Source organism: Xenopus laevis, chromosome 5S (assembly GCF_017654675.1).
Source record: "Xenopus laevis strain J_2021 chromosome 5S, Xenopus_laevis_v10.1, whole genome shotgun sequence".
NCBI classification, from domain to species: domain Eukaryota; kingdom Metazoa; phylum Chordata; class Amphibia; order Anura; family Pipidae; genus Xenopus; species Xenopus laevis.
In genome coordinates, this window is record NC_054380.1 from 69,133,431 (window position 1) to 69,154,154 (window position 20,724).

At 36.6% G+C, this 20,724-nt stretch overlaps 1 protein-coding gene across 1 annotated transcript; it reads right to left on the reverse strand.

Annotated features, from left to right (window-relative positions):
* Positions 1–844: 844 nt before the first annotated feature.
* On the reverse strand, positions 845–13,402 carry des.2.S (desmin, gene 2 S homeolog). Its single transcript, XM_018265419.2, has 11 exons — positions 12,974–13,402; positions 9,343–9,493; positions 8,857–9,006; positions 6,584–6,703; positions 4,701–4,796; positions 4,482–4,616; positions 3,966–4,076; positions 3,120–3,230; positions 2,144–2,268; positions 1,309–1,458; positions 845–1,070 (listed from the first exon to the last, which is right to left on the reverse strand). The coding sequence occupies exons 1-11, from the start codon at positions 13,165–13,167 to the stop codon at positions 1,067–1,069; spliced, it is 1,347 nt and encodes a 448-aa protein (XP_018120908.1). The 5' UTR covers positions 13,168–13,402; the 3' UTR covers positions 845–1,066.
* Positions 13,403–20,724: the final 7,322 nt, after the last annotated feature.

Genomic DNA, 20,724 nt, shown 5'->3' on the forward strand with positions numbered 1-20,724 from the left:
TTAGGTGCTTTTTGGGATAAGAGATCCCATACCTGTACCAAAGTTAAGGCATGTTGAGAACTGTAGTCCAGCAACATTAGGATTGTATTCTTAAAGTAAAATTTCTCAGCTCTCTAGGGCCCATAGCTACATTAAAGGTTCACCTTTAAGTTAACTTTTAATATGTTATAAAATGACTAATTCTAATCAACTTTTAATCAACTTGGCTAGCATTATTTATTTTAATATTTTATTATTTGCTTTCATCTTCTTCTTTCCAGCTTTCAAATGGGGGTAACTGACACCATCTTAAAACAAAGACCCTGTAAGGCTACACATTTATTGTTATTGCTACTTTTTATTACTCATCTTTCTATTCTCTTATTCAGATAAATGCAGTTCATTCACTAAGGGGTGCAACTAGGGTTGCCACCTTTTGCTTGATTTTTTACCGGCTGGTGGGGGGCGGGTACAAAAAGGGGCGGGTGTGATGTCAAAGGGGCGGGTTGTGCATAAAAGGCGGGGCCACGGCGCGGACAGGACAAAAACGGAGGAAAAAGATACATTTACAGGGGATTGGGGGCAGGCCGGGGGGGTCTTTTTAAGGGTATTACAAATTTACCGGCAGCTACATTGCCAGTAAATTTGTAATACCAGCCCCGGCAGGTGTTTTACCGTCTAGGCCGGTAAAATACCGGCCGGGTGGCAACCTTAGGCGCAACCATTTGTCCCGTAGTGCTCACTTGAGAAGCACTTGCACTTCAGGGCAGTGGCGTAATTAGATATTGCTGGGCCATATTTATTTATATTGTATATGAACTATATAAATCTGGATCAAGAAAACAATTGCATGACAAGTATTAATGCTCAAACTGTATGTTTTATTCAGCAAATTAATTAATGATGCAAAAATGGATATTTATTATGAAGCTAGGCATTATAGTAAGCAGTTCAACCAATGCAATCAATGTTATCAGAGCGATCATGGAGACAGCCCGTTACACCAAAAGCTCCTCCTGCTTCTTTATGTGCCACTCAATGTAAATCACTTCAAACACTTTCCATTATTCAACTTTCTTCATCCACATTAACTGTTATTAGAAATGAAACACAGTTGTTGAATAAGCAAGAAATCAAATATGCCTGTTTCAGGTATCATATGGACATAACAAACCTACACTGAGCTTTCATCTAACTTTGCATGACAAATGATAAAATGTGCAGTCCCTAGTAGAACTGAGCAAGCCCAGGGGTTAAGATGAAGAAGTATTATTAATGAATAGCATGGCTAGTAATAGGCCAAAATAGATACTTCTAACATATCCTTACCTTTTTACGACAGTTGTGCTCTCTTTCCGCTCAACTGACTTGGAGAAGGTCTGAGTGGTGCTCACTTGTAGGGTTTCTGACAGATTACTAAGTATGTGCAGGCCACTAACAGAAGTACCAAGTCTGCTGTCCTCTCCTTCAATAAGTTTTCTGCAAACAGAAGAACAGTCATACATACACTACATACTATTAAAACACAGATTATTAAAAACAGGATACTGCCAGTTCTGCAAATCCCAGATCAGTGGCATAAAGTAAGTCCTATTGTAGAGGGGGGGGGGGGTGACACTAGTGGAAAAATCTAGAACCAATGCAAGAATGCCATGTGCAGCTATACAAAAGTCCATGGAGCAACTTAAATTCATTTAAAGAATGACATTCTTTCATGCAACATCTGCAACAATTTTGCATGACTGCAACTGTACTTGCAACCCCTATATTTACAATTGTCAGGTATATTCAAATGTTGCAAGGAAGGGCTTCATGCCCATCAAATTTCTAAATGATTAACATGACTTTGCTGTTCTTTTTAATATAGTTATGATTGTTTCCATGCCTTGGAAAAACTGAATAGGAAATGAATACATTCTCCTAAGAGGAAGAAGTGAGCAATCCAAGCATTAGTGCTTCCTCAATAACAACATTTCCATTGTTATAGAGTGATTTATTTCTACGCTAATGAGTCAAAGATGCATTTCTTTTTCTGATTTATTTGAAGACCATTTGCAACTAAACTAAGCATACTTAATTCTTGGAGCTAAGGTTTGCTGCTAACAGATGGAATAATAGTGAGTATGTAAGTTTTCAGACAGGTTATCACTTTCTACTCATTTACCTGTATGTGGCAATCTCAATATCCAGAGCCATTTTCACACTCAGTAAATCTTGATATTCTCGCAAGTGCAAAGCAATTTTATGTTTCAATGTCTTCAAATCCTCTTCTAACTTATTGATTTTTTCCTGAAAGATCGTAGTATGCTTATTATGGTTTGTACATTTTGAGATCACATTTTAATCTACAGGTATGTTATCCAGAAAAATAAATAATGGGAAGACTATTTTCTGTAAACTCCATTGTAATAAAATATTCAGAGTTTTTAAAAATTATTTCCTTTTTATCTGTAATAATAAACAGTACACTGTACCTTGTACATTATTCTATAATTAGATATAATTAATCATTATTGGAGACAAAACAATCCTACTGGGTTTATAGGGGGGCATATTTATCAAGGGTCGAATTTTGAATTGAAAAAATTTCGAAATTCAAATTCAAAAAGACCAACCGAAATTAAGTCGAAGATTTTTTTGGTTGAATAGGTCAGTTTTCGATCGAACAGGTCTGTATTCAGCCAAATTTGAATCATACTAATCGAAGGGATAATGCATTCGATCAAATTCGATTCAAAGTTTTTCCCAAAAAGATTTTTCAAAGCCCACCAATTGACTCCAAATAGGTTCTAGGAGGTCCCCCATAGGCTAATACAGCAATTTGGCAGGTTTTAGATGGCGAATTTTTAAAGAGACAGTACATGATAAATTTCGATATTCGAATTTTCAAAATTTTTAAAATTCAAATCAAATTTGGACTATTCAAAAAATAGCTAGGAATTCAAATTTTTTTCATTAGAAAATTCACCTCGACCTTTGATAAATCTGCCCTTAATGATTATTTTTTTTAGGTATGGAGATCCATATTACAGAAAGACCCCTCATTCAGGAAACCTCAGGTCCCAAGCATTCTGGTCATACCTGTAATAGAAAAAAAGGCAAAAACTGTGCCCAAAACTAGAGGACAAGCTGTCACCCACCTGTAGCTCCTCTATCTCTTTCTTGTTCTTTTCTTGAGTTTCTTTGACTTGAGATTCCAGAATGGCGTTTCTGTTCTTAAGAGAATTCAGTTCCATTTCTTTACTTTTAATCTGCAAAACAAACCCACAAATACAGAACCTTCTGCACCTTCATGCATATTTTAAATATGTATATTTATACATTAAAAAAAATGATTGCATATTAATTTAGATTTTGTCAGTCAGTTTTGTGCTCTTGCACCAAATTTTTTAAAGTCATAGAAATAGAATAGAAGTAATACAGTTAAAAGTAAATCACAATTTGATAGGTGAAACTAACATATGATAATAGGTTTATTTGTATTAAAAAAAACTCTTTTATATAAAGCCAGAAATATAATTTATTTTTGTTGCAGATGGCAGTTGTGAGCAAATATAGAGAACGCATCAGTAAGTGGGTAGCTAATTCCAACAATCCCACCTGTGCTACAGATTTGTATCTGTGCCGCTCAGTGGGTATACCACAACAGAACATAATAAAAACATCACAGAAAGATCTAAGCTGCAAATCCAGTATTCTATCAGTAAATAAGAACAAGTTAAACTGTGAACTCCAAAAAATATTTTCAGAAAAAACCCTCAACGTGCCAATAACTGAAATGTTTGGAAGTAAATTACTTCCTTCTAACTATGGTAATTACCATCTGTATTATGCACTACTTCCCATTATGTACCTCCCAAGATTTAGAGCCCTGGAGCCTCTGCATAGAAAACAGCTCAGACAACAGTCATATTCCCTATGTTACTTAAATCATAAGGTACTGAACTGACATCCATGAGCTCCAAGGGATTTGAAAGCCTACTTACGTTTCTCTTGCAGTTTGACATGTCTCCTCGGTAATGTCTCACATTTTCCACGTGCTTTGTAGAAGCTTGACTGTAGTCTACAAATTTGCTTTTGTACCACTCGTCCATTTCCTAGGGGCAAGAACAGCATCAGATGTAAGAAAGCGGATGCAAACATGTCATGTCAGGTCTTGGAGGATCAAGTGTGTTTTTTTAACGTGCCTTAAACACAATTACGTACGTTGAAAAACAGCTATGTTAAGGAAAGCGAAGTCTGACCCACAAGTCTTGGTACTGCAGAGTTAATTTTATGGTTGGCAGAATACTTTCCAGTACGATCAGACCAATTTAGCACCCAGGGGGTTAATCTTTCCATTTCTTAGGATTCTCTGTGTGCAACAGTATATAAGGATTGTCACAGATGTCCAATGGCTACATTTTGATTTGTATTCGAAACAGTATGCTAATATATATGCTGAGAAGTAGCATCTGACATAAAATTCAGATTTTGCTAAAAAAATGAGCTATAATTTTAACCTGCAGGTTCTTGGCTGCTATTGCTTCATATTCCATCTGGATGTCCCTCAGAGCAGCAGCAAAATCCGGGATGGAGAAGGCAAGATCACAGGAAGTGCTCATGTTGTAGATTTGCTTCATCAGTTCTTCAATCTCCTGGATAGAGAGACAGTACAGTGAGGGACACACATAGTCAAGAACAGAATAGCTACTACTGCTTTCATTGAATAATTGTAATACCTCGCCATGTACTCTCTGCAGAAAAGAAATCTCTGCTTCCAAAGTTTCCAGTTGCTTTTCTAGTGATATGCGTCCTGCTGTGGCAGCATCCACATCCTTAAAATAAAACAGCAAATGAACAAGAAGGATTATCTACGTCAGGCATGTCCAAAGTGCGGCCTGGGGGCCAATTGTGCCCGTTTTCAAATTTACACCGGCCCTCAGCCTTCATCATGAAATAATAATGAGGCACCTAGCACAGTGCAATCAGGAATCCCATAGCAGTAATATTAAGGCACATTAGTGAAATGATCTGGCACGTAGAAATACGCTGTTTTTGCATACTTCTTTAGGGCTGAAGGTGTCAATAGACGTACGGACGTGCCAGTACGGTAAGCTAAAGAAGTATGTGAGAGCAGCGCATGACTATGTGCCGTTATGTGTCTATTGCTAACACCTTCAGCACACAGGCAGCAGTATAGACCAAGTGGCAGATCATTTCACTAATGTGCCCAAATATTTCTGCTACGATGACTTGATTCCTGTAATTTAATGTTAATGGTTCAAATAATGTCTGTTCTGAATGGTCGGCCCCCACACATTTTCACCTCACCAAATCTGGCTCTCATTGCAAAAAAGTTTGGGCACCCCTGATCTACGTAGAAAATACTATACTCAGTCCAATTTAACGATAAATTACTGTGAGAAAGCCAATGAGGCAGTATTAGCTGCTGCAAATATATTTATTTGAAAATCCCTAATAACCTTTATAGTTTGCCTTTGGCAGAGCCTTTAAAGAAGGTGTTAGTTAAGTATCATGTTATATTTTTATCTAGGTTACCACAATAGAAAGATATCTCTGAATGGATACTAATTTATTTGTTAAGACTGTACTCTGCTTTGGGCTTGCGAATTATAAACTACAAAGGACAGGAAGACAGGATAAAGGGCAAACATTAGGGAAATCATAGGCAGTGTATCCTTCTGATAGATTCCAATTAGACAGGGCAGCTGCTGAAACAATTAGAAATTGAAACTGGAATCTGTGTTGTATTTTGCCTCAGGAACATATTTGGTTTTATTAAAAAAAGGGATGAACAATCTGTATTAGCACTGTAGTGTGTAATCATCCTTGTAACCCTATATGCACTGCATACACAAACTATAACATGACGCACTGATTGAGCTAGTGCTCCTGCATATTTTTCTCTTAAGCACACATCACCTGCTGGCTTGATGGGGTTTAGAAAGGAAGTATGTATATAGATCTTTCCCTAGTAGTACCCAAAGTACTTTATAGTGAATATGTTGCACCAGTTATAGAGGTGCACTACATAACAGAACTCTCTGCAGCAGTGGCAGACATTTCTACAGATATACAACAGTGCTATGATGTCTTTGGTAAATCTCTGTCTCCCTGACACCATGTGAGCTGGCACTTCACAGTTTAAATATATGCAATAAGCCACCAAAGTTTTGCTTCTATATGTTCCTGCAACACCTGTGAGTATTCCCTCCTACGTGAATTTTCCTGTATAGTTTTCTATAGTATGTCCTGCTCTTTAATTTCTAGTACTTTGTTCCTAAAACTAGAAATTCATGAATGCATTAAACACAATTTTTCTAGCACCAAACACCGAAACAGCACTAAATTTACCCTCAATAATGCTTGATGACCTTGAGTGGCAAATATTTTCCAAGCAATCATTATCTGACATTGGGTGCACCAGCATTCTAGGCTGTCATTCAAAACAATGGCAAGTTAATAATTGCTTGGAAGACAGAACACCGGAATTTTTTAAATGTGTCAATGTCCTTAAAGTTGTATACAGCTGGTCTAAAAGCCCCAGTTCCAACAGGTGTACAACTCTTGCTACCTGAATTTAAGAATAACATTTACTTACAGGGCGTAAAGCTTCAATATCTTCTTCAGCCTTTTTCCTTGCCTCAACAGCATCTTCATAGCGTTTCTTTACTGCACTGAGTTGATTCACCACAGGTACCTTAGCTGCCACTGCCAAGTCCTGTTAAATAAGAAGAACAATATTCCTGGTAGCTGGCACATCTACAGAGATCTCTGTTGCATATAAATACAGATGGGGGACTGCTTATTGAATTAAATATTCCCTAGCCTGTAATATAATGTTTTACCAAGGAACTGGTTTATAGATACAGGTAGAGGATTCTAGTCCAGAAAGCTCCAAATTATGGGAGGGGCATCTCCCATAAACTACATTTTAATCAAATAATTCAAAATTTTAAAACATATTTCCTTTACCTCTGTAATAATAAAACTTTTACTTTATCCCAACTAAGATTTAATTAATTGTAGGCAGAACAATCCTACTGGGTTTAATTAATGCTTAAATAATTTTTTTGTAGTATTTTTTCAGGTCCCGCGCATTCTGGATAACAGGTGCCATACCTGTATTAAACTATAACTCTTTTGTTGTTATATTTGTCTGATTGCTGACCCATAACTAATGTCATTACTCTTTTACTCTGGATTGTTTGATTGGGAATCAAATTATTATGTCTTGTTGTGAAAACCTGTGTCTTTTACAAAATTCTTATTCTTGGGAACATCTCTTCTCTCTCTCTCGCACTCTCTCTTTTCTCTGTGAAAGGGGATTGTTATCACAGCTAATGGGTTCCCCATAGAGAAACAGCAGGAGCACCTTCGACAAGACCATAATGGACTATATACTTAACTAGGTTTTACAATCCTGTTCAATTGAAGATATACTGTATTTAAACAGGCTTTACAATTAAATTAAGATAAAGCCACTTCCACCTGCTGTGATTTCTTACTGTACTAAAACTCCCACCATTACTCTGACTGCTTTTGTCTGCTGAAGAACCATGGCCTAAAAAAACACAGTAGATTCATTTGTTGTGGTTCAGTTGTGGTGGCTATGTTTCATTCTCAACCAGGGCACTATTTGCAAGCATGTTCTCTGTGTGTCTGTGTGGGTATCTTCCCCTATTCCAAAGGATATACAAGCATGGTTCCTGATGAAAATTATCTTACGAGAATAAGGTATGGAAGATCTACTGGGGCTAGGCCAATTTAAATGATAAACATTCTCAATTAAGTACTGCACAACATGGAAACAGTATATAAATAAAGGATAATTGTGGCAAAAATCAGATCATGTAATGGTTTCTAAACAATGGGATGATGTTTTCTTCTTAAATAACCCTATTCTGCTAACAAGCACTGAATTATTTTCCCAGTGGGAAAATATTACAAGTTGATGCCTGCATTTATGTGCAATGACATGAGTACCAACCTTCTTTCTATTGCGGTAGTGCTGCCATTTGGTGGAAAATACAAGTGCTATTTGCAGGAGCGAACAACCACACTGACAAATGCTTTGACCTTATCACTGAGTATTGTAAGGCTGGTCTGTTTAATGATGCTAATCTAAAAATATAATCTGGAATGTGACCCTGCAGCTAGCGGTGCGACTGACAAGGCAAATACACAAATTAGTAATTGCAATAATAAGTATTCCTTAGTGCTCAGTGACAACCCCAGTGGCTGATTACTTTTATCCCTCTTAATGTGGAAGTGTATGGATGAAGAATTCCATCTCAGGGCTCATCTTTTGTGATGTGAACAAGTGAACCTATATACAATGTTTGAGGTACAGTTACTTTTTAACAAGAAGCTAGCACAATTATTAATCTATCTAATCTATCACAGGCGTATCTGAATACGATTTTTTGAATTACGAGTTTTTTGGTTGTTTAACAAAACCTCAGGTTTTGTTGCACTGTATTAAATCAGCCTGTCACATAAAATTTGACAGGCGGCAACATTTTTTTGACGCGCAATGCCATACAAGTCTATGGGCGTCATTTCCACGGGAAAAAATGCACCCATCCCTATTTCTCTGTAGTTACATCCCTGTAGATAGATATACAGTAGAACCCCCATTTTATGTTTTTCAGAGGACCAGAAAAAAATGGTGTAAATTCCAGGAAATTTTAAAACCAGGGAGATGTATTATGCATTATATATATATATGGGACCACAAAACAACAATGTAAAATGAAAACTTAAAATCAGGGGGATGTAAAATGGCAGTTCTACTGTATATGCATAGAAACAGAGTCAAACAGACAGATTTGCAGGATTAAAGTATGAGTACTAGCACCTTGTAGACCTTACCCTTTGAAGCTTGGCCTGTTCAGCTTCCCTACGTAGTTCCTTCAGCTGCTCCTCATATAGAGCCCTGAGATTGGATGGTTTGTAGCACCGACTGCGCAGCGCATCCAACTCACACTGAGCAGAGGCGTTCTGCTGTTCTAGATCCCTTACCTGCAGCAAGCACACATTATTATTAGACACCTAGCATATAATTCATTAGAGCACTATGCAATACTACTGAGCTAATACACAGAATCCTATCAGGCTCAGATTTATATTTTATTGTTAACATTACTTGGGAAAGAAATTCCCACCAAAAGTGATATCACTATGCATTCACCTGTCTTTGTCAACCCCAAAGGTAAAAAAATAAAGCCTTGTGTGCCAACAATGTATTGTAGGTACAGGTATGGGTCCTTTTTTTACAGAATGCTCAGGACCTGGTATTTTCCAGATTAGAGGTCTTTGCGAAATTTGGAACTCCGTAAAAAAAAACAAAACACCTACCTTTTCAATGTACTTAGTCAGTCTATCATTCAGTACAATCATCTCTTTTTTCTCACTGCTCCTGGTGCTCAGATATTCCTGGTTTGCCGCACTGGCTGCTTCCAGATCCACTGTTGTTCCCATCTGAGCACCAAAGCATGGGATAAACATGCTGGAGAAAGAAGGGGAATATCAATCAGAAAGAATGACAAGTTGGCATATATACATATACTATTCTACATTTACAAAACTGCATCATTTCTAGAAAGCTTTATATACATATTTAAAAATAATGATAATTTAAGTTATTATGTCTGTCAGATTATTAATACCAGCTAATCAGAAAACAAGGGCTCTGACTGATAAGGTAGGAGTTTCTTATGCAACAAAGCTTATATATTTATATATTTTTTAAATAAAAAAGACAACAATGATCATCAGTTACTGAATAGGAATAATTTTAATATAGAATAATATATTTCATATTTTAGTACCAGTGGTCCTTTCTGTTTTTGTTATTGTTAGAAAACACTATAAAGCATTCTACTGTCTAATCTTTGTATACCACTGCAGGAATGATCAGTTATATTAAAGCATCCAGAAAAATTTATTTATTGCCTCATCTAAAAGAACAACCCCATTTCTGCTTTATTTTTTGTAACACATAGTAATAAACATGAGTAGAAATAAAATCATATTAACCATCGGAAAGTGAATCACAATGTTCTAGTTTAGTCGAGGTTATCAAAAGGTTTAGATTTTTTTAATAGCACAGAGCTATGTTAATGCGTGCTCAGTCTCAGCTAGAAATAAAGAAAAAAACTGCAGAAAACGCTACGTATTTGCTATAAATAGCGCATTACAGCTGATCGTATTCTATTGATATTTATAATATGTCATCATAGAATAAAATGCAATACACTATGGAATCAGATATTCTTTGGTTTATTACCTAGCAGCTCATTGACCTAATTCAAATCTACCTTTAAACCAACGCATTGAACAATTTGCGACTTGTGCAATATATAAAATGTTTCATAAATGCCCCGAAAATATGCATTGCCGGTGACATTAACACTGACATTAGAGTGTGTGTAGGTACAGTAAGTCATAATTGTAGTTCAGGGTTGAGCGCTACTCTTTTGCTGAATTAAAAAGTCGCAGCAGGTTTACACATAAAGCAATGAGGTTGTATTGTATACTATATATGTAGAGACATGTGGGGCATTATGAAAATGATTGTCTTGACTGATGAAAATCGTGTTGTTCTTTCTTTTGAAAAAGCTGTTTTTGTGAACAGACAAGCCATATGAACAAGAAGCAGTTAATACGTTTATTGCTGCTTTTACTGCTCTCACAGCATACATCACATAGTCCAGGTTAACTGGTAGTTACAACCCTTTTATTTGCATAATAAGAGAAACTGTAACATCGAATTCATTTTACTAAATACAATGATTCAAAATTGGCTATGGTTTTAACGGTGTCATTTTTTTAGTGAAAGCAAAGTGTTCACTGCTTAACTCTTGACATTGTTGCAGAAGTTCCTTTCCAGATCTGTCAATCATTTTCTTCTACTACAACATTTCAGGAGTAAGAGCGAGAAGAGGAGAGAATGTAAACAGCCAGAGAGATACTGAGTTAATATGTTTTTTGGGTTGAGGATCCCTTTTAAATTATAAAAAAAACCACACTTGCGCCTCTTGCAAAGTGGTATGGTATTTTAAAAGTACCATACATAATATATATGTTTTCAGCAATGTACCTACACTAAAGCCTTCTAATAAAATGATCTTGCATTCTTCAGTTCTTTTTTTGTATAGATTTTTGGCTAATATGTCCATATGTATGTAAAAGGAAAGATCAAATAAGCATATCTGAGCAGATGCCACTAGCAGGTGCTCAATGAGATCATATAAGAAATGAGAACAAAAGAGTTTATTACTGATACACAATCAGGCCTGCTACAGTCTCTAGCTTGACTACCACACACACATCCTCACGCAATTCAATTGAATGTTTTGTATTGGGACACAAGGTGCCCCCTGCCAGGGATCCCCACCCCTCTGCTCCTTGTACTTCTCTAACACAGAAAAAATATTAAAACTGAAATGTAATACTAGAATAGACAAGAAAGTACTAGTTACCCACCATATTAAAATCTAACATACAAACTTGCTTCCATTTTCAGAATATCCCCAATTATCTGTTACTAAGATAAATACAAGAGTCTGGATGTGATTTGGGGTGGGATGTTATACTCTGTCTGAAATATTATAGTATGGAGAGTGTTATGACATTTTTATACATTGTCATTTTGATATTAGGGTAAGACTTTTCCTAACCAGATGCTGCACTTTGCATGCTTCTTATAATTTTACCATAAAGTATTTGCACAATGTTTTTACATTACCTGTCTAATGCCCCATGTTCCTGTATGAGGGGGCTGCCATATTTGTGCAGCAGGAGTCCGTTAGCATTAGAAACTCTAACTGACAGGTTGAGATGGGACAGTCAGGTTGGCAAAACAGTCAGGTTTAGGAACTTCTACTAACAATTACTTACAAAAACAAACCTCTCAGCAAAAAACAACCAGCATGACCTATAGGTAACTTTTTAATGTACATTCATATTTTAAAAAGTAGTTTTTTGGTGTCAGTATCACTTTAAACCTCAGACGTACCGGAACACTAGACTAGACCTACTTTTGTCTGCATGAGGCAAGGCCACGCAGGGATCCATTTCCCCTTTCCCAGTCAGGAACTCTTATTTAGAATGCCAAAAAAATCTGTCTTAAGTGAAATAAACACAAAATAAAGCATGTGCAATTTGTGCAATGGCAGGCCTTAATTAACAAAATACATTTTTCGTGATTTATTTTTCAGTACCCATAATGCATTGTTTTTACTTATAATACATTGAACACGCCTACCATTTTTAAATCTCAACATTGATAACGTTTAGATTACTATATTACTGAATATAAAAGGAAAATGGGACTGAAAAGCATAGCCCTCAATTTCTTATCCAGCCAGATTTAATGACATTCTTCTAAGTTCCTCCTATGGAACCCACTTTACCTAGTGGTCTCAATGCACAAGAAGTAGTTCAATTCAAAATATTAGTATTCAGTCTAGATGTGAGGCAAACGTTCCCTTGTGATGTTTTCTGTGGGGCAGAGTTAGGGAGATCAGCCAGTCATGTGACACCATAGGGAAATCCTGACTATAATATAAAGAGATGATTAGTCAGGAGTGGGCTATCCTAACAGTAATTGAAAGGGCATGCAATTTAGATATAATTTATGTCTAGGTCAGACATAAAGGCAGTACCGCCATTACTTTATACCAAAATTAACACAGTTCTGAATTAGAACAAGATGTAATACGCATCTACAGTCTCCAACCACTTGTACCAGAACATAGTAATCAACCCAAATACATTAATATGTGCTAAGCTACATATGGTCCCTCCCACTTCGCTCCATAAAACAGAAACTACAGTCTTACAACAGAGACCGCTAGTAGTATATCTGTCCTTTTGCAAATTATTTACTACCTTTCACAAAATGAATAAAAGAGTGTATCCATTTGATATTGAATACTCTGTGTGTTTTTTTAACGCCTCACATCTGAGACTAGTTCCTGCTCACCTGTGGGGCCTCCGGGTGGCCGAGGCTGTCCTCCTGCAGCTGGCATTCTCTTCCCGTGTTACTCGGCTGTAGCTGGCAGATCGTCTGTTCCTTGGCGGGGAAGGGCTGCTAACCCTCAGCTTCACCACCGAACTGCTGTCCAGCTCCTCAAAATGACGGCGGTAAGAAGAGACCCTTTCTGGGCTGCAGCTCATTGTGGCTGTGATATTGGAGCTGTCAGTTGTGCTGAAAGTGCTGATCTCAAGTCTCTTGGGCTCTACTTATACAAACAGGCTGCTTTATACAGGGCCGGGCAACTTCTCAGGAATGTGCTGGCTCAATAGCACACACTCCCTTCTCTCTTAAGTGTCAAAGTCACGGTAAGAGGCCACATTTCCAGCTAGAGGAAGGATGCCTGGTATCTTGCAAAGCATTCAAGCTGATCTAATAGCTCAGGCGGGCAAAGCTTGAAAATAATGGAAAAAATGAACTAGACAGCATATGCATTTACTTCATATAATGAGCTATAATTCCAAGCGAATGAGCAACTGCTGGAGAAAACGGCAATTATGCCTGGATGTTTAACCCCTTGCCTGGGACAGTATAACACTACTGCTCTTTGCTTTGTAAATCAGCTGCACTTGTCCTAATGGGGGTATAAATGTTTTATCTTGATTAAAATATTAATTTGGTTATTGAACACAAAGTTAACAGTTCTTTGGCTCTACTAATATACGCCAACCCATTGCTCTCTACCTGATACACAGCTGTCAAGGCAAAGTGGTTCAATAAATAACCTGACAAAGACAACCACAATTCATATATAAAACTATACTTATAAAGAAAACACTGCAAAGGACTTAGCATGTACAAAGAAACACAATCAATGGGTACATTTTTCAAAGTTGTCTGTCTATGTATCTGCATACATCTTCTAGAGATATATTAAGGTATACAAATTATTTGTGAAGTATATACGGCCCTAACTCCATCCATTGTATTTCATACAAATGACCTAGTTGGTTTCTCATCCATAAACACTGTCCATAGTTTGGGGCCTTGTTGATTGCACTTCATTTGCAACTATAAACTAAGAATACAAGGGGATTGCTTTTGAGTTTCGGAGCTTCAGATAGAAGCCATTTGGAAATAATGAAATCATATCAAATTCACTGCTCTATGGTTAGTTGTATCATGTTTTTTTCCTCACCACAGGGTACAACCACAGGGTAAAGGACAAGTACATTAAAGCATTTGGAACTTTTCACCAGTAGCCAATAGCTTCAATATACAAAGTCAATAAAAAAATGCCAATAATTCTATATTAGGTTTTTTGATCTATTGTTTGGTGCTAACATCTTTAGTAAAAATAACAAGTGCATAAGACTATATGGACTAAGCTGTGATATACTTTGCTTTTAAAGGGGGTAGTTTGTCTGCCAGCACTTTTTTTCAAAAGTTCAGTTGTTTTTAGATAGTTTAACAGAAATAAAGACTTATTTCAAGTACTTGCCATTTGACTGCTTTTCTAATACAGAAGTTTAAAGTTTGATTTTATGTCTTTCTAAAGCAGCTGGGTGGGGGGTTGCCAACTCAGTACATTGTTCTAAATTGATACATTTAATTAATATATTTCTTATCTTTGGTCCTGGTGAGCAGTTTCATTAAAGGCAGCCATTACAATTTATACAGTTTCTAATATTCCCACAGATGCTGCTGAGCAATGTATCAATTAATTTAGCAAATTGTAACAGTTCAGAATCTGCACCTAGATTACTGAGCTGTCATGTTGAAACATTAAACATTTTGCATCAATTTTGGAAAAACTGTAAATTCTAAACACACTGAAAGCTATTTTAAAAAGTATTTCTGAGACAACTGGACTGAAAAACATGTTTGGAAGGTGAACAACCCCTTTAATCTGACTTCATGATTTTATTGTTGACAAACTTCATATAATGTGATACTGTCTGATTCCTCACACAATATAATGTACTCCTGAGAATTACTGTCATGGGAAAACATTTTTTTTTTCAAAACACATCAGTTAATAGTGCTGCTCCAGCAGAATTCTGCACTGAAATCCGTTTCTCAAAATAGCTAACATATTTTTTTATACTTAATTTTGAAATCTGACATGGGCTAGACATATTGTCAGTTTACCAGCCGCCCCCCAGTCAGGTAACCAGTGCTCTGCTAAACTTCAGTCACTCTTTACTGCTGTACTGCAAGTTGGAGTGATATCACCCCCTTCCCTTTCCGCCTGAGCAGCCTAACAACAGAACAATGGAAAGTTAACCAGGTAGCAGATCCCTTACATAAGATAACAGCTGCCTGGTAGATCTAAGAACAGCACTCAATAGTAAAATCCAGGTCCCATTGCAGCACATTCAGTTACATTGAGTTGGAGAAACAACAGTCTGCCAGAAAGCAGTTCCATCCTAAAGTGCTGGCAAAGCTTTTGTTGCCAAGCTATACTAGCTGCATGGTAGTGGTTTGCAAATTCTGCCCCACACCTAGTAAAGAGACATGTAGCACTAGAAGGAGTACCTATATTGAATGGCCTTATGGTAAAATTTGGTGGCAGTTAATACTCTTGGAGAGCACTGGATTTTAGCGTATATACATTTCATCCTAACCATCTTTTTTCTGTGTTATTTGTACATCTCAACATGACTACACTTAGGAAGCATCACTGCATATCCCTCAAAAGGTCGAGCACACATATGGAATTTCAGAATTTTTTGTAAATGAGACATCATAGCACACACACCATGCAAATATGTAGAGAAGGAGCTTACAGTAAATTGTGTCCTCATAGCTTGTGGTTTACTTTAATTGAAAAAGGAAATATTATTTACATTGTATTACTACAATGCATTAATAATGTAATTTTAATTTGGAATTCTACGGTGGATACTATACTCACTGGCAGGCTTCTTTTTTATGCATATTTTTTAAAACTGTGTAAAGAGAATTGCATGGGTCAGAATGAGAACAAAATGGTGTGTTTTCTAACAAAATTACTTTTCCACATCACATCTGTTATGTTTGCTGGCCTTGAAACACTAGTGCACTGCTTTGAGGGAACACTGCTCAAGTGTAACTACAAATTCACATTTTAATATAATGTAAAACTCCTAGGGCCTATTTTTCAAATTGTGCAAAATTGTGCCAAAAATGGTATAATAATTAGGGGTGCTAGAGAATTGTAGCACTTTTTGCAGGACTCAAATTTGATTGAATCTTAAAGGGATTTTCCACATGGCAAGTGGTTTTCATTTTTTATTATTTGTGGTTTTTGAGTTATTTAGCTTTTTATTCAGCAGCTCTCTATTGCTATTTCAGCAATCTGGTTGCTAGGGTCCAAATTACCCTAGCTATAAATGGGAAAGAACTTAAATAGAAATTTGAGAAATAAAAAGCAATAATAATACATTTGTAGTCTTACAGAGCATTTGTTTGTTATATGGGATCAGTGACCCCCATTGGAAAGCTGGAAAGAGTCAGAAGAAGGCAAATATTTCAGCAATTATAAAAAATAAAGGCCAATTAAAAAGTTGCTTAGAATTAGCCCTTCTATGACATACTAAAAGCTAACCTTAGATTACATTTAAAGGTGAAACACCCCTGTAATGGTTTGGATTCAGTTCAGGTAAATACTTGAAATTTAAAAAAAAAAAAATTATTATGATGTAGACATATTCTGAGGTAAATTGCAACTGGTCATCATATAAAGTAAAGTCCTGCAAAATTTGATTATAAATAATAGATAATGATAGGCTCTGACTTACCATAACAACCAAGCAGTATTTGAAATAAGAGACTCTGAAATGAATAAGACAGGGCTAGAATAGAAATATAGTTACAATAACAATAAAATTGGAGCCTCACAAAGAGTAGGGAATTCTATAAACAGCGATTAGAGGTATAGGATCTATTGGTAATTGGGATTTTCAGATAAGGGATCTCTTTGTGATTTAGATTGATGTTTTGTTGGATACTGTTTTATTTTTACAGAGAAAAAGAAAATAATTAAAAAATTTAAATTATTTGCCTATAATGGAGTTAATGGGAGATGGCCAACCCATAATTTGTAACTTTTTGAAGAAGGCATTCTCAGATAAGGGATCCCATTTTGTAGTTAAACTAAAGGTAAACTACCCCTTTAAATTGAATGCCACTTTAAAGCTCTAGACAACTTAATATGACAATTATTTGTTTACAGATATGAATACTTCGTATTGGATGTTGTTTGGTATTGAAGAAGAACCCCCATCTTAAGTTAATCAGGGGACCAGAAAAAATCCGTAAAATCTAAGAAAATGAACAATCAGAGAAAAGCATTATGTATTATATATATTGGTGGAACCTCAAAACAATGTGTAAATTGTGGTAAATATTGGGTTTTCACTGTTGTTTTCACTCTCACTCTGAAAACCAACTTAGATTTGAAGATACTGAGAGAGGTGCTGCCAGTAATATAACTACCCTCTTCTGGGGTCGGGTGTGATTTCCTTACTGCCTCTGAGGAAGCCAGCTGATTGGCGAAACGCGTAAGGTAGGAAGTGAAATCACATCAGACTCATAGGTAGAACCAGGTCCGGACTGAGAATCAAAATAGTCCCTGGCATTTCAGGTTCCCAGAGGCCCACTCAGGTAACACAGAGCCCCCAAACAGCCTCCACCAACCCACTAAATAATGACTTTCTATGGGACCTTATAGCAGCCCCTCTGGCATTTGCCAGAACCCACAGATTGCCAGTCCGGGTCTGGGGAGAACTACGGGGGAGCTACACACGCCAGCAGGACCCCTCCATAGAAGCTGCAATAGCCTGTGCAACACAAATGTTGATAAGTGATTTTACTCCAAAACAAATGTGAGTGCAAACTTGTTTTTAAAGTATATTTTTAATAAATGGTGTTATACTATTTTGGATTTATATCTTTCTATATTGGGATTCGTGGAACTGAGCCAAAACGAGAGGAAGGATCTGCTAATATTACGGGCAATATACCTTAATTTTGGCTTGTAAGTAGGCATTTTAGCCACACGGTGGATACAACTACTTGGATATAAAGGGATCTCTCTTTTGCATGCTTTCAACAGCAGTGGAAGATTTAAAGGGGAAACACATCTTATAAAGAGATTTTTAAACACCGGGTGCTGTCCAAATATCCAAATATACTGCACTATATTGGTTTTCTGTTTATCTTTTCTCTGTTGCCATAGGCGCTGATCTACTTACAAATCTTGGAGATTTCCTTACTGCGTTTGCTGCTGTGTGGTCTCCAGCTGGCTCCCTAGGGGGAACAGGCCCATGTGCAATCACCCCCGCTCCCCTGGTAGTTGCCAGGTAGTTGGGTTGCTGTGAGAGGAGCTGAGGATTGAGCCAGGAACATACAGAGAGATGAAATGTAGTTAGGTGCTGAAGAATGCAGGGCTTTAAAGGTTATGAGGAGGCATTTGTAAGTAATTTTTTGTTTTATGGGAAGCCATGATAAGGCCTTCAGCAGGAGATGGGTCTGTACCCTTTTGGATGAGAATTCTGGCAACAGTATTTAATACAAATTGTAGAAGGGAGAAATGGGAGTTAGGGAGGCCAGTTGATAGAAGGTTACAGTATTGTAGTCGGTATAAGATGAGAGCATGCACGAGTGTCTTGGCTGTAGTAGGTGAAAGAAAGGGTAGGATTTTGGCAATATTGTGTAAGAAAAAAAATTGACAGGACTTGACAGTGGTGTTAATATGCTCAGATAAAGAGAGAGAGGAATCAAAGATTACCTCCAGACAGTGTTTAATGAGCATACAAACAATAGATATAGTAAGATGTAACTAGGCTAGATATTATTTGAGTGGTTATTAAATATGGTGTGGGCTGTGAGGGTATAACTACCAGTGGTTCCACAGCAAAATCTTTTAAATACCCCCAGACTTTAGGGAAGTTGATATGTTTCCAATGCTCCCACAGTTGGTATGTCTTCCATGTCTGCCTTACCCTGGTTATAAGATCTACTATACTGGTACTATAAGTAATTTCTTTTTTTTCACAAAGCATAATTTTTACCAAGCATTCCCAGCACTACTGTCCCCCTCAAAAAAAATGTTGTGTTGCGTAACAGGATTTTTCAGTACGTTGCACTACTTTGGTAGAGCTGACACTAATAGGGTATGACAGATCATGTGGTGTATAACAACATTTATATGAATTCTATTAGCGCAACATGCAGAAGCATAGCCTGGAAATTCCACCTGTTGGAGGCAGGTAAAAGGTATAGGTCAAGTTTGCACCACAGTGCACTGTGTCCAATTTTAAAAGCCGTTCCAAATGGCACTTTTTGTTGCACTTTAGAGCAGACACAAGCACTTATTTAATGATATTGTATGTGCTGCAATTTTGTGCTGAATGTTGTGATTGCAAATCAGCACTTATGTGTCATGTTTATCATACATGTAGAATTTTCTGTTTTGGTGAATTGATATTTTAGAGCTTTGCGGCTGTTACAGTTCTTTAAAAATACAATTGCAAATTGTAATGTTTCATTTTATCGTAATTTTTTCATTCTTAATATAGCAGAAAAGTTATACAATGCACACAGCCTGAATGCCTTCTCTTGCAGAATGGTTAAACAGTGGTTGGAACTCAAATTTTAATAGTCATATTAAATCAGCTTTGGTTTTTATTTATAATTGGTTAAAATCACATATGAAATAATAATTAAGGGATCTGCTATAAAGCATACAATTCCTTAGAGCATAGTTTTTATGGGTATTTGGGCATAAATACTGTGTGTTAGGTCTCAGTGGGATCACAAATGTGCCATAGGTATGTTCAAAAGAATTTTCCAGCTGAGGACAAGGGCTAGAGGGAAAAGAAGCAGATGGAGAGGAGGTTTCTCTGATATACTGGTCCCTCAACATCCATGGAGGTTAGACAAACATTTTCTCTTGTTTAACCCATACTGAATTGTCTTGTGGGGATCCAGGTAAGAGGCAGGGTTGACTTAAAGAGCAGAGTTGTGAGTATTTGTCTAAAAAACTAGTAGAGCATTGATTGCAAAGTAGTTTGAAGGAAAGGTACAGTATACTTGTATTTATTGAAGTAATTCCAATGAAAGGTCAGATCACTATATATCGCCAGCATTTTCTCATTATATATGTTTTGCTTCATTTAAGCATGCCTGCACTTCTAACTAAGCATTTATTTTTACTATTTGCTATGGGTCTTCTCTGCACTACAGTTAGTAGACCATATGTTTCTGCTTTCTCTGTTCCTAAGGGTACATTCTTAAAACTGTATTCGTTATTGTACAAGAAGAAAGCAGTTGAAGTTAAAAATAAAATCCTTTAGGGAAACCCAAAAATAGTAATATACTTTTTAATCACTGTTCTTGCAAAATATAAGCATATTTCACATAATACTTTGCATAATTAAACGTATACTTCTTTTTCCTATAAGCATTTATAATAGTATTTCCCTCAAATAATAAGAAGCTACTATTGGGATGTTTCTAGCTATTACAAAAAATGGAATTAGTAAGGAGTACTCATCAAAATTATAATGGTTCTTAGTCTTTTAATTATAGCCACATGTGACAAGACAGTTTCTACTTTTTTGGGAGGGGGGACAAGTTCACAAAACTATTATAATTTTACTGTAAAGTAGTATCCTAGATCAAATACACAATAATTAGCTTACTTGCTGCAATAAGACCAAAGGTGGCTTCACATTTTTTCTCTAGAAAACCAGTTCTTTTAGATGTTTGCATTA